Raw genomic sequence first — 14248 nt, forward strand, 5'->3', positions numbered from 1 at the left:
CATACATAGAAAAGCATAAGTGAAAATGAAAGAAGCCACTGCCAGACCCATTTAGCAGCCACTTATCTTGCCTGCAGAGCAAAAAAAAAAATGTAAACCACACTCCTCCCCCTCCCCCGATCCTGTTCTCCCCCAATATCATCAGTCAGGAGGCCCCCAAACACATTAGATGGTTGACCAATTCACTAAAATCAGTGATTTTGGCTGACTTGTCTATTTGTAGCCTGTAGACTACACTAAGCTATCATGGTTGACTACACTTAACTGTTTCAAGGAAACAAATTCAAGAGCAAACAAATGGCATTAAAATTAGTTTTCAAATGTTGTTACCCATAAAAAGGATGGCACAATTCCCGTCTTTTCCCATGTTGATATCAATATAACACATATATTACACAGGTGAGCGATCATATTCCAATAATACCCTTGGGGATGTGGCAAATAAGCTTCCAATCCAGCAACAGGTTTAAAAAAAAATCAAAAAATCTTTAAGTGTCATTAAAAATGTATTCCATAGGCATACAGTTCTCTTCTGACAAGTTTCGAGCCGATCTTAGTCCTAGATAAAATCTATTAATCTATCTATGACTAAGAGTCAGATCGACTTGAAAAGCATCACAAGAGAACTTTACATCTATAGAATTCATTTTAATGAAGCTTTAATAAAGTTTTTTTTTTAAGCCTAGTGCTGGATTGGAAACTCAATTGGCATGACTTTGGGAAGTACTGATTGAAGCCTCATAAGCTTGATCCATGCACCGGAGTGTGGATCGCCTACAGACTGGATCACAATACACACACAATACAAACAGGAGTGAGCCGTATCATCAGTATATTTTCTAAATTCCCTAGGGACCTAGAGTGAGGAGGCACTCAATATTAACTATAGGGGTTTTGGGTGGCTATGGATCAATATCTACTTTTTCTAGAAAAAAAAAAAAGATTTGGGGGGGGAATTAGAAGTTAAAATGAATCATTCTTTAATGATAATGTGATATAACCTATTATATATTTTTTGATACCGTTGCTAAAGGGTTAATAGTGATGGTTGCGGGAAGGACTTTGTATTCATCATTTTATTTAATCTTATAGGATTTGAAGATCACTTTTCTGATACTTCGCTTTCACACAATCTAGTTAAATTATCGAATGCTTTCTTCCGACAGCCAATATCAGAGGAAGCTTATTGTATACAGGGTTTGTACAGATCTAATTAAACTAAAAAAAAATAAACTGTTATGCATCTAGCTTCCCCTCCACTGGTCAGAGGGAACGATTCAGCAAGCTTGGAAACCACCCCGGATACCTGTGTAATCACATTGAAATATATCAATTTTCTACCTTTTTTACAGCTTCTCTTAATCTTCTTCCAGACATGGTCCTATTAAAGAAATATAATTCGAAAGTATATATAAGTAAAATCTAAGTCAAAACTTAAGACATTTTTATGAAATCCACAGAATTTTCGTCAGTCCCTGGAAAGTGAAATCTTAAAGTCATCATAAGATGGTGTGAAATCCTTAACATAATGGGGCTCATTTCTTATAGAATTTACGCCACCCCACCTTCTGGGGTAAAAAAAAAAGTTGCAGGTTACAGTGCACGACATATCCCGGTATATGCCATAATTTGCAATCTTTTAAACTTTCATACCCTGCTCATGTCATTTAAAAAAAAAAAGTGCACAGTGTTTTGAGGAAGGGGGTAGACCCCACATGAAGACCCCACACGATCTGACAGATAGGCTGCAAATCTATGACAGCCTATGATTTCTTGGTACATTCCCAGCAAGCAATGTGTCAGATTTATTTTAAGGCATGCATTTCTTCAAAATTCTGGTGCATTACACAAGCAAGCTTTTATAAAGAATGGCTTAAAGGGGTTGTCCCTCCTTGGGGTACAAGTCTGCAGTCACTCTATGCGACTGCAGAATTGTGAATCCTCACAACATGTCTGTGAGCTGTAAAGATTCTCCGGTGCTGGGAGCTGCGGGAATGTGATTTGCATACATGCAGTCATGTGCCAACTAGACATGCGTGACCTCGTTCAATGCAAGTGTATTAAGTGGGGCCGGACACATCTAGTCGGAATGTGACTGGAAGTATGCAAATTGCATACTTTCGATCATATGACTGCCCGTTTCTGGCGCTAACACCAGAAAATCCTTATCGCGCACTGTGAGGATTCACAAGTTTGCAGTCACATAGAGTGACTGCAGACTTGTATACTATGGTTGGACAACCCCTTTAAAGTGCACAGGTTTTCATAAATGTTCCCTAATATCTCTACTCTTAGGATTCTTATATGCAAATTAGTCACAGATGCTTTGTGAACATTAGAAGTCAGCTGTGGTGGGCATGTGCCATCGATGCAAGGGATCGTTGAGTAGGATAGTGGTGATGTGTAGGTTAGGGACGAATGGACTGAGCATGCACTCGTCGCTGCATGCTCACTGGAACTGAGGCATAGTCCAATAGCTAAACTGAAGCTCCATTTGAGTCTGTGCTAGATATGATGGGGGTTTCAAACATAGCTTCTGCTGAAAAATTGACAGCCCAAATGGATTTTAGGAAGAGCAGCATGGGTATGTAAATTTTAATATATGTAAATTACGTAATTGTTTAAATTTGCAGTATGGATTATTTGAAGTTTTTTGTTTTGGAGAACCCCTTTACTGATCAGTGTATACAGTGAAACCTCACCAAGATGACTGCAAATGGTCTTGTAGAGGGTTAGTTGTCAACAGAGAGGCCAAATACATAGTATATAAAAAAATTAAAGACATAGTGCAGAAAAATCTCACTGTATACATACTTATATACATACTGTATGTATATATACACTGTATATACATATACAGTATATATACACACAACATATACCATTCCGTTCCAATAATATTAAACTTTCCCCATGTATTGGAACAGGGCTGATATACAGTACAGACCAAAAGTTTGGACACACCTTCTCATTTAAAGATTTTTCTGTATTTTCATGACTATGAAAATTGTACATTCACACTGAAGGCATCAAAACTATGAATTAACACATGTGGAAATAGATACTTAACAAAAAAAGTGTGAAGCAACTGAAAATATGTCTTATATTCTAGGTTCTTCAAAGTAGCCACCTTTTGCTTTGATGACTGCTTTGCACACTCTTGGCATTCTCTTGATGAGCTTCAAGAGGTAGTCACCGGAAATGGTTTTCACTTCACAGGTGTGCCCTGTCAGGTTTAATAAGTGGGATTTCTTGCCTTATAAATGGGGTTGGGACCATCAGATGTGTTGTGCAGAAGTCTGGTGGATACACAGCTGATAGTCCTACTGAATACATTGTTAGGATTTGTATTATAGCAAGAAAAAAGCAGCTAAGTAAAGAAAAACAAAGTGGCCATCATTACTTTAAGAAATGAAGGTCAGTCAATCCGAAAAATTGGGCAAACTTTGAAAGTGTCCCCAAGTGCAGCTGCAAAAACCATCAAACGCTACAAAGAAACTGGCTCACATGAGGACCGCCCCAGGAAAGGAAGACCTAGAGTCACCTCTGTTTCTGAGGATAAGTTTATCCGAGTCACCAGCCTCAGAAATCGCAGGTTAACAGCAGCTCAGATTAGAGACCAGGTCAATGCCACACAGAGTTCTAGCAGCAGACACATCTCTTCAACAACTGTTAAGAGGAGAATTGTGCAGCAGGCCTTCATGGTAAAATAGATGCTAGGAAACCACTGCTAAGGACAGGCAACAAGCAGAAGAGACTTGTTTGGGCTAAAGAACACAAGGAATGGACATTAGACCAGTGGAAATCTGTGCTTTGGTCGGATGAGTCCAAATTTGAGATCTTTGGTTCCAACCACCGTGTCTTTGTGCGACGCAGAAAAGGTGAACGGATGGACTCTACATGCCTGGTTCCCACCGTGAAGCATGGAGGAGGAGGTGTGATGGTGTGGGGGTGCTTTGCTGGTGACACTGTTGGGGATTTATTCAAAATTGAAGGCATACTGAACCAGCATGGTTGCCACAGAATCTTGCAGCGGCATGCTATTCCATCCGGTTTGCGCTTAGTTCGACCATCATTTATTTTTCAACAGGACAATGACCCCAAACACACCTCCAGGCTGTGTAAGGGCTATTTGACCAAAAAGGAGAGTGATGGGGTGCTATGCCAGATGACCTGGCCTCCACAGTCACCAGACCTGAATCCAATCGAGATGGTTTGGGGTGAGCTGGACTGCAGAGTGAAGGCAAAAGGGCCAACAAGTACTAAGCATCTCTGGAAACTCCTTCAAGATTGTTGGAAGACCATTTCCGGTGACTACCACTTGAAGCTCATCAAGAGAATGCCAAAAGTGTGCAAAGCAGTCATTAAAGCAAAAGGTGGCTACTTTGAAGAACCTAGAATATAAGACATTTTCAGTTGTTTCACAATTTTTTGTTAAGTATATAATTCCACATGTGTTAATTTCTCGTTTTGATGCCTTCAGTGTGAATGTACAATTTTCAGAGTCATGAAAATACAGAAAAATCTTTAAATGAGAAGGTATGTCCAAACTTTTGGTCTGTACTGTATATTTCTACTCACTCTCTCCGTAGCATCAGCAAAGCCTACAGTTACTCACGTAAACTCTCCTGGAACAGCAAGAATGGCCAAGGATCCAATGGTGATCATCTGAACATCAATAATTGTTGGATGCCATGGGATACCTCTGCGGACCTTGAAGAAGCAGAGATATGGCAGGAGTGTAACTAAGAAGAACAAGTCCTTCATAAAGGCTGAATGTCTTTAAAGAACTATAATTCAGATAAAAGAGTAAATGGAAGCCCTTAGTCAATCAATATTCTCATTGGTTTGATTGACCTCTCATGCGGTTATGAGAGGCACCACTTGTAACAATTGTTGGCTAAGGGATTATATCAATTTCCTGAGCCACAAAGCACTAACTTCCCCCCATGCCACATGCCATTCATTCTTCTCTCTACATAGGTAATACAGGAGCTGTTGGACACCTCAGGCACCATGTGCAACTGTAATTTATACCAACTGGTGGTTAAAATTTGGTTGAACTATTCTGTTCACCTGAGCATTCCCAGAATTCATATGGATAGTTCACATAACCCTACCCTTTATCATCACAATACTATGGTGCTAAGTTTATGTCAAATAAGATTTTGACATTTGAAATGTCAGGATACAATAAGGATTTATCATATCTACCTCTCCGGTGTTGAGCAGGATGGGTTTGGGCTCATGGCATTCTATAGTTTCATTTGATGGGACTCCAAAAAGTATATCTCTTAAAGCATCCCAAATTGGATCTCCTTCAGTCATTCCTATATAAAAAGGAAAATAAAACTTGTGAAATACACTGCCACTACTAAGACAGTTAAAGGAATTTGACAGCATAAAATGACTGTTCCAACCAAGCAGAGTACATTTTAGCTTTAATAAAACCCTACCTTTAGTATTGTGTTTGCCTGAAATTGTTCTTTATTGAAACAGGCTAATGAGGGGCTTGGTGCACTCTTGGCATGACTGAGCGATTCAATGCACCTTCCCCTACGTGGTGCCAAGCTTGATTTGAACCATAATTTTGTGCTGACTCACTCTAAAAAGGCTTACCCAACTTTTTAAAGAATAGTTTACTATTAGCAGGAGTGTACCACCCATAGTGGCAGACCATGTGGCAGCAATGGGACCCGTAAACTGGGGAAGCACAGCGCCAAGTGGCATAGTACCCAGCTTCATCATTCAGCCTGTGTGCCTGATCTCTGATGTTTCACTACATCGCACCCACTGTGCAGAGCCCTGGTCTCCACATAGCATATCCCAGAGCATCAGAGGAAAAGGATTAGGTGAGTGTTTATTTTTACTATTTATATCAATTTCAAACAAATACTGTGGGACATCATAATGTTTTGGGGTTTGTGGGGGCCAAATTACATGGTGTGGGTGGCTGTGGGGTCCATTAGACTGTGCGGGGGACTGTGGGGTTCATCATACATACTGTGTGGGGAGCTATAGGGACCAGCTTACTGATAGGGAGCTGTGAAGGTCATCATACTATATAGGGGCCATCATATATGATGTAGGAAGTTGTGGGGTCCATCATGCAGTGGGGGCAATAGTGCCATATGAGGACTGTGGGACCATCATATATGGTGTGGGATGCCGTGGATTTCATTATACTTTGTTGGGGGAGGGGCTGTTGGATCCTTCATTCTGTGTGGGGGAGCTGTGGGGTCCATAATCCTGTATGGGGAGGCTGTCTGGTCCATCATACTGCATGGTGTGCTGTGAGGCCCATCATATTGTGTGGGGGAGCTGTGGGGTCCCTCATACTGTATAGGGAGTTGTGGGGGCCTTCATACTGTTTGAGAGCTGTGGAGCTGTAAGGGGGTGAGAAGAAGACGCCGTGTCAAGAGGGAGTTGAATTTTATAGTAATGTATAGTAATGTTTTATTGTTATGTGTTTTATATATATATATCTGTATTTTATCCTTATGGCCACTTTGTGTCTCGGTTTTCCTGAAGGTTTTACCTCAAGGCCGTCCCCGGGGATTGGGGAGGGCTGTCCATAGGGGAACCAGTGGAAGGCATAGGGATACATTTAGCATCAGTCGGGGTAAGATATAGTTAAAAGATTGGGAATAGCCCACATATTGGGAGGGGTTAGAACCAGATAAAAAGGGGAAGCACTTCTTAGTGGGAGAAAGTCTCAGACAGTGACAATGAGTGAGAGGTTCAAGTTCAGTGGATGCATAAGCGGCGAAATGTCCTGTCAGTATCAAGTCTCCAAACAGTATTAGGACACATCTGAAGTTTTGTGAAGATTCCAGGGCGGTCTTGGGTCTAGGGCCCAGAAGAGGCATCGGATTCCATGGCTCTGTCTTCCCTGAGTGGAAGAGGCCTATCAGGTCACAGCGAGAGGATAAGATAGTGGGCCTCAGAGAAGCTGTAATGCTGGATAGGAAGTCCCTGGTACCAACTGGAGCTGTTGAGGTGGGAGCAGTTTGGGCAGAACGGAGGCAAGAACTGATAGTGTACTGGGCAAAGGGAATACCAACCGGAGGGGACTTTGTCTCATTCTGTATGACGCAGCCAAATGTATCCGAATCTTACAGTAAAACTGAACCTGTTTAACCGGAACAAATGTCTCCTGATTAGTGTTGAGCATTCCGATACTGAAATATCGGGTATCGGCCGATATTCTCGGTATCGGAATTCCGATACTTAATTCCGATACTTTTGCAATATCGTATACCGGAATCGGAAGTTCCCATAATGCAATGAGCCATTTTCATTTTATTCAGCCAATGAGGATCCTAAGAAGTGTAGGCACATCCTGTTAGGCATGTAGGCATCTTAACTAATGGCATGGCTGTGATTGGCTGCTGAAATGATGTCATGATGCACTATAAAAGCCGCCGCCGCCATTTTGAGCTCACTCTGCTGTGAATTCAGTTAGGGATAGGACGCTGTTGTTCTGAGGGACAGTTTTAGCTACCTATTTGGTCTATTCTGCTTTACCCAAGCTACTTTATAAATCGCTGTGCCTTGCAGCGCTAGTGCACAGTTCTCTGTGCTGTTCACCACTTTCTGCAAGGTCTGTGTGTGTGAGTGCAGCTCACGCTGTAGTGTGTGCTTCAGCCAAGTCTGGTTGTAGTGCACTCAGTGTGTGTCACTGCCTCATACATTGCCCCTTTTTTCCAATTCATAATTTTTCCTGATATCTTCTATTAGTGTGGTGGTTCCATCCGTATTCAGCTAAATTGGTTCCAAACACACTATATAGGAGTAGATAGAGAAATTTTTTTGGTCTTCATAGAATCATAGAATCATAGAATGGTAGAGTTGGAAGGGACCTCCTGGGTCATCTGGTCCAACCCCCTGCTCAAAGCAGGATTCACTAGATCATCTCAGACAGATGTCTGTCCAGCCTCTGTTTGAAGACGTCCATTGAAGGGGAACTCACCACCTCTCGTGGCAGCCTGTTCCTCTCATTAATCACCCTAACTGTCAAAAAGTTTTTTCTAATATCTAATCTGTGTCTCCTCCCATTTAGTTTCATCCCATTGCTTCTAGTCTTTCCTTGTGCAAATGAGAATAAAGATGATCCTTCTACAATGTGACAGCCCTTGACATATTTGTAGACAGCTATTAAGTCTCCTCTCAGTCTTCTTTTTTGCAAGCTAAACATTCCCAAATCCTGCAACCGTTCCTCATAGGACATGGTTTGCAGACCAGTCACCATTCTGGTCGCTCTTCTCTGAACTTGCTCCAGTTTGTCTATGTCTTTTTTAAAATGTGGTGCCCAAAACTGTACACAGTATTCCAGATGAGGTCTGACCAAAGAGGAGTAAAGACTGATAATGACTTCACGTGATCTAGACTGTATGCTTCTGTTAATACATCCCAGAATTGTATTTGCCTTTTTTGCTGCTGCATCACACTGTTGACTCATGTTCAGTCTATGATCTATTAGTATACCTAAGTCTTTTTCACATGTACTGTTGCTTAGCTCTATTCCTCCCATTCTGTATATGCTTTTTTCATTTTTATTGCCCAGATGTAGTACTTTGCATTTTTCCCTGTTAAAAACCATTCTGTTGGTTGCTGCCCACTGCTCCAGTTTATTTAGGTCTTTTTGAATCCTCTCTCTCTCTTCTCTAGTATTAGCTATCCCTCCTAGCTTTGTGTCATCAGCAAATTTAATCAGTTTACCCTCAATTCCTTCATCTAAATCATTGATAAAGATGTTGAACAATACAGGTCCCAGGACAGAGCCCTGTGGTACCCCACTTGAGACATTCATCCAGCTGGATGTGAAGCCATTTACAACCACCCTTTGAGTCCGATCACTAAGCCAGTTATGAATCCACCTAACAGTTGCCTGGTCCATTGCATACTTGGTCATTTTTTCAATAAGGATGGTGTGAGATACTTTGTCAAATACTTTGCTGAAGTCAAGATATACTATATCTACAGCATTTCCCTGATCCACCCAGTCAGTGATTCTGTCATAGAAGGAAATTAAGTTAGTCTGACATGACTTGTTAGTTACAAACCCATGCTGACTCTGGTTAATCACTTCATTCTTATCCATGTACTTACATACATGTTGTTTAATAATTTGTTCAAAGATCTTTCCTGGTATAGAAGTCAGACTCACCGGCCTATAGTTCCCTGGGTCCACCTTCTTCCCCTTTTTGAAGATAGGAACAACATTTGCTCTTCTCCAGTCTTCTGGGACTTCTCCTGTTCTCCAAGAATTTTCAAAGATTATGGAGAGTGGTTCTAAAATTTCTTCTATGATCTCCTTCAGTACTCTGGGGTGTAATTCATCTGGACCTGGAGACTTGAACTCATTTATGTTAGCTAAATATTCCCTCACAATCTTTCTGTTTACAGATAACTTGGATTCCTCTATTCCTTTAAAAGGACAGTGAAGATCAGTTGATGTTACATTTTCTTTCTGAGAGAAAACAGATGCAAAATAGGAATTAAAAAGTTCGGCCTTCTCAACATCCTCTCTTACCATTTCTCCATTTTCATCCTGTAAAAATCCTATAGCATCTTTGACTTTTCTTTTACTTTTGACATACCCCCAAAATCCTTTTTTATTGCTTTTGACATCTCTTGCAAGCCTTAATTCATTGTCAGCTTTAGCTACCCTGATACGTGCCCTACAGGATCTGCAGACTGCATTATAATCTTCTTTAGATATGCCTCCCTCTTTCCATTTAATAAACATTTCTTTCTTTCTTTTTAGCATGTGTTTAAGTTCTGTGTTCATCCATCCTGGTTTCCTTAAATGCTTCCCATTCTTCCTACTTTTCGGGATTGTTAACGATTGTGCTTTGAGAATCTCATTTTTAAAAATTTCCCATCCTTCCTGGACATTTTTGTCCTTAAGGACATCCAGCCATTGGATCACTCCTATTCTCTTTCTGAGTCTCTTAAAATCTGCCTTTCTAAAATCTAACCTTGAAGTTTGAGTCTTCACATGTCTTCCTCCTCTAGTTATCCAAAATTCTATAATAGCATGATCGCTGCCTCCTAGGGTCCCAGCCACCTTTACCTCCTCAACCATTTCCTCCCTGTTTATAAGGATTAGATCCAAAGTAGCAGATCCCCTTGTTTTCTCCCCTACCTTTTGGAAGATAAAATTGTCAGCAAGAGAGGATAAGAATTTGCTTGACCTGTTAGTATTACTTGAGAGAGATTCCCAACAAATGTCTGGATAGTTGAAATCTCCCATGACCACTACGTCATATTTTTTGGAGAACTTGGTCATTTGATACATAAAGAGTTCATCCATATCTTCAGCTTGCCCAGGTGGCCTGTAGTAAATGCCTACAATGGTGTCCTTTCCGTTGTTCTCTCCTTGTATTCTTACCCAAACAGTTTCCACAGAACTCCCAGTCTCTGAAGCTTCAATCTCTGTGCAGATATATGCTTTTCTAACATACAATGCGACACCTCCTCCTCGTTTATCAAGTCTGTTTCTTGCAAATAAGTTGTATCCTTTTAGCCTTTTATTCCAATCATGTGTATCGTCCCACCAAGTTTCAGTGATTCCAATGACATCATATTCCTTTTCCTGCATTAGTAGTTCCAATTCTCCTTGTTTGTTGCCCATGCTTTGTGCATTTGTATAAAAACATTTTAGTTTGTGATTGGTTTCTCTTCCTCCCATATTTTTATTATTTAAATTGTTTTGTCTTTGTTCTTCCTTTCCACTTCCAGTAGCAGAGATCTCATTAGTATTTGTCAGCTGTATGGCTTTTTCTGGCCTTTTGCTTCCCTTCCCACATTGTTCTAGTTTAAAGCTCTTCTGATGAGTGTAGCAAGGCGACTTCCAAATACATGTTTTCCAGTCTTCGTAAGGTGCACCCCATCTCTAGCAGGTAGTCCATCGTATAGGTAATTCATTCCGTGATCCAGAAATCCAAATCCTTGTTGACGGCACCATCGACGTAGCCAGTTGTTCACCTGTAGAATCTTATTCCACCTCATTGTTCCATGGCCATCCACTGGGAGGATGGATGAGAAGACCACCTGCACTCCCAATTCTTTCACTTTCTTGCCTAAGTCTTCAAAGTCACTGCAGATGGTTTCCAGGTCCTTTCTTGCGGTGTCATTTGTCCCCACATGTATTAGCAGGAATGGGTAGTGATCTGTAGGTCTGAAGAGTCTTGATATCCTGTCAGACACATCTTTAATTTTTGCTCCTGGAAGACAGCACATTTCTCTTGAGGTTATGTCTGGTCTGCAGATAGCGGCCTCTGTTCCTCTTAACAGGGAATCCCCCATGACCACCACTCTCCGTTTTTTCTTCACAACATTCTTCTTTCTCCATCCAGGAGGATTCTGAGGGCTTACAAGGTTATTCATTGCTGGCAAAGTCTTATTTTGCTGTATTTCTTCATGGTTCTCCTGCGTGAGAGCCTGGTACTGGTTCCTGAGCAGTATGGGTGCTGACTGCCTCTCGATCCTCCTGCTTCTGTGGGTCACATGCTTCCATTCCTCTGTTTCGTCAGGTGCAGTTCGAATTTCTTCTCTTTCTGAATCATGAAGAGATAATTCTGCTCTGTCTAAGAACTCTTCACCTTCCTTAATGATTTTCAAGGAAGTCTTGCAGCGTCTTGCAGCGCTAGTGCACAGTGCTCTACATCTGTACTGTTCACCGCTGTCTGCAAGGTCTGTGTGTGTGAGTGCAGCTCACCCTGTAGTGTGTACTTCAGCCACGTCTTGTTGTAGTGCACTCAGTGTGTCTCACTGCCTCATACATTGTCCTTTTTTGCCAATTCATAATTTTTCCTGATATCTCCTATTAGTGTGGTGGTTCCATCCGTATTCAGCTAAATTGGTTCCAAACACACTATATAGGAGTAGATAGAGAAATTTTTTTGGTCTTGCAGCGCTAGTGTACAGTGCTCTGCATCTGCACTGTTCACCGCTGTCTGCAAGGTCTGTGTGTGTGAGTGCAGCTCACCCTGTAGTGTGTGCTTCAGCCACGTCTGGTTGTAGTGCACTCAGTGTGTCTCACTGCCTCATACATTGTCCTTTTTTGCCAATTCATAATTTTTCCTGATATCTCCTATTAGTGTGGTGGTTCCATCCGTATTCAGCTAAATTGGTTCCAAACACACTATATAGGAGTAGATAGAGAATTTTTTTTGGTCTTGCAGCGCTAGTGCACAGTGCTCTGCATCTGCACTGTTCACCGCTGTCTGCAAGGTCTGGTGTGTGAGTGCAGCTCACGCTGTAGTGTGTGCTTCAGCCACGTCTGGTTGTAGTGCACTCAGTGTGCGTCACTGCCTCATACATTGTCCTTTTTTGCCAATTCATAATTTTTCCTGATTTCTCCTATTAGTGTGGTGGTTCCATCCGTATTCAGCTACATTGGTTCCAAACACACTATATAGGAGTAGTTAGAGGAGCCTTTCTGCAGCATTGGGCCCTGCAGCCCCAGCCAGATTAGTATTAGCCTATTTTTTGTAGCCTCATCTATTGCATTGTAGGTTACCTTCCTACATTGTAATAGCTACAAAAAGTTTGTGATACTATCGGTATTACATCTTTAGGCACATCCAGTGTCTTTTTGTGACAAAAAAAACCTAAATAAAGTTCACCAAACATTCCACTTTACAGTTGTATAGGCCACATTAGCTCATATTAAAGTCTAGTCCACACTTTATAAAATTAGTGTGTCTTATACCTGTTAGCAGCTGTTCAGGAATAAGCACACTAAGCCCTTAGTACTTTTCTGCCTATCTTTATCAGTCTACCAAGATGAAGAAGGCAGGGAGTAAGGCATGTGGTCGTGGGCGTGGGTGTGGGCGTGGAGTTTCTGCAGGGAGAGGACGTGAGGATTCTGTGCCTGCAGGGAGAGGACGTGGGGATTCTGTGCCTGCTGTGGGCACCAGTGAATCAGCATCCCCCAGTTTTACCAGGGAACAGTCCTTTATGGGCAGCTTTGTAGGAGCTAGCCGTACCCCACTGCTGCGGGAGGACCAAATTGAAGCCGTTGTCGGATGGATGGCAGCTAACGCATCGACTTCAATTAGTTCCAGATGCTCTCAGGTCCTGAGCACTGAAGAGCACCCATCTGTCTCTTCACCATCTGCCAAATTTCCCAGGCAGTCAGAGAGCCCTGGACAGGAGCCATCTCTACTTCTGTTCTCTGAATCTCTTGGCTTGGAAAGAGGGGGCCAGCCAAGCAGAATTCGAGAATTTGAAGAAGAGGTAGTATGCAGTGATGCGCAACCGTTTTGTCTCTCTGAATCTGAAGAGGCGGGTGAGCCAGTGCCTATGGTCAGCAGCACACCTCAGTACGCATCTGATGATGAGACTCAGGTGCCACTTTCTGGTGCGTACTGTGCTGTCGAGACTACCCAGGAGAAGCAGTTGTTTGAAGAGGGTGGTGTAGATGATGAGGTCCTTGACCCATCATGGCGTGAGGGACAGGAAGGTGGTGGGAGCAGCTCTGAGGAAGAGATTCCCCGAACAGCCCAAAAAGGAGGGAGAGGGAGGGGGCAGACTTGGTTGCCTGTAGCCTCCACTTCGGCACCCATTAGGAGCATGACTCTTCCAAAATCCAAAGCGGGCGCTCCCAAGACTTGCAGTGCCTGGTCCTTTTTTGACACAGTTGCAGATGACATTTGCTTTGTCAAATGCAAGCTGTGTAATCAGAAGGTGAAAAGAGGGAAAAGTGTCAGCAACCTCAATACCACAAATATGTGGAAACATGTGCGGACCAAGCACGTGGTGGAGTTACAAAAACACACTGAAGACCTAGGCCAACCTACAGCGACACCTACCACCTCTTCAGCTCGTGTTGTAGCCTCTTCCTCCAGCTCACACACAGCTGGTTCGGCTTCCTCACAGGATCGCCATGGAAGAATCTCTGGCACTGTTGTACAGAGACACAGTGTAATTCCACCCACAGCACCACTTTCCCAGTCATCCTCACACTCCCAGGCCAGTCTACAGCCATCGTTAGCACAGGCATGGGAGAAAAGGCACCCATACTCGGCAAACCACCCCCGAGCACAGGCTCTGAATGCTGGCATTGCTAAACTACTGGCCCTTGAAATGCTATCATTCAGGCTGGTGGAGACTGACACATTCCGTAACTTTATGGCATTGGCAGTCCCACAAAACAACGTGCCCAGCCGCTTTTATTTCAGCAGGCAAGCCGTCCCTGCCCTGCAACATCATGTGGAGGGAAAAATTAAACATGCGC

The 14248-nt window shown here is 42.5% G+C and overlaps 1 protein-coding gene across 1 annotated transcript in view; it reads right to left on the reverse strand.

Moving 5' to 3' along the window:
- The window catches only part of ASAH2 (N-acylsphingosine amidohydrolase 2), a 116155-nt gene that overhangs the window by 22608 nt on the left and 79299 nt on the right, over positions 1-14248 (reverse strand). The window contains exons 13-15 of the mRNA XM_073685497.1: positions 5215-5330; positions 4619-4713; positions 1342-1381 (exon numbers count right to left, since the gene is read on the reverse strand). Of these exons, the coding sequence (XP_073541598.1) occupies positions 1342-1381; positions 4619-4713; positions 5215-5330 (251 nt within the window). The remainder of the gene's footprint in view (positions 1-1341; positions 1382-4618; positions 4714-5214; positions 5331-14248) is intronic.

Source organism: Phyllobates terribilis, unplaced genomic scaffold (genome assembly GCF_046119375.1).
Source record: "Phyllobates terribilis strain yellow unplaced genomic scaffold, ASM4611937v1 Scaffold_5__5_contigs__length_657084704, whole genome shotgun sequence".
Classification (NCBI taxonomy): Eukaryota; Metazoa; Chordata; class Amphibia; order Anura; family Dendrobatidae; genus Phyllobates; species Phyllobates terribilis.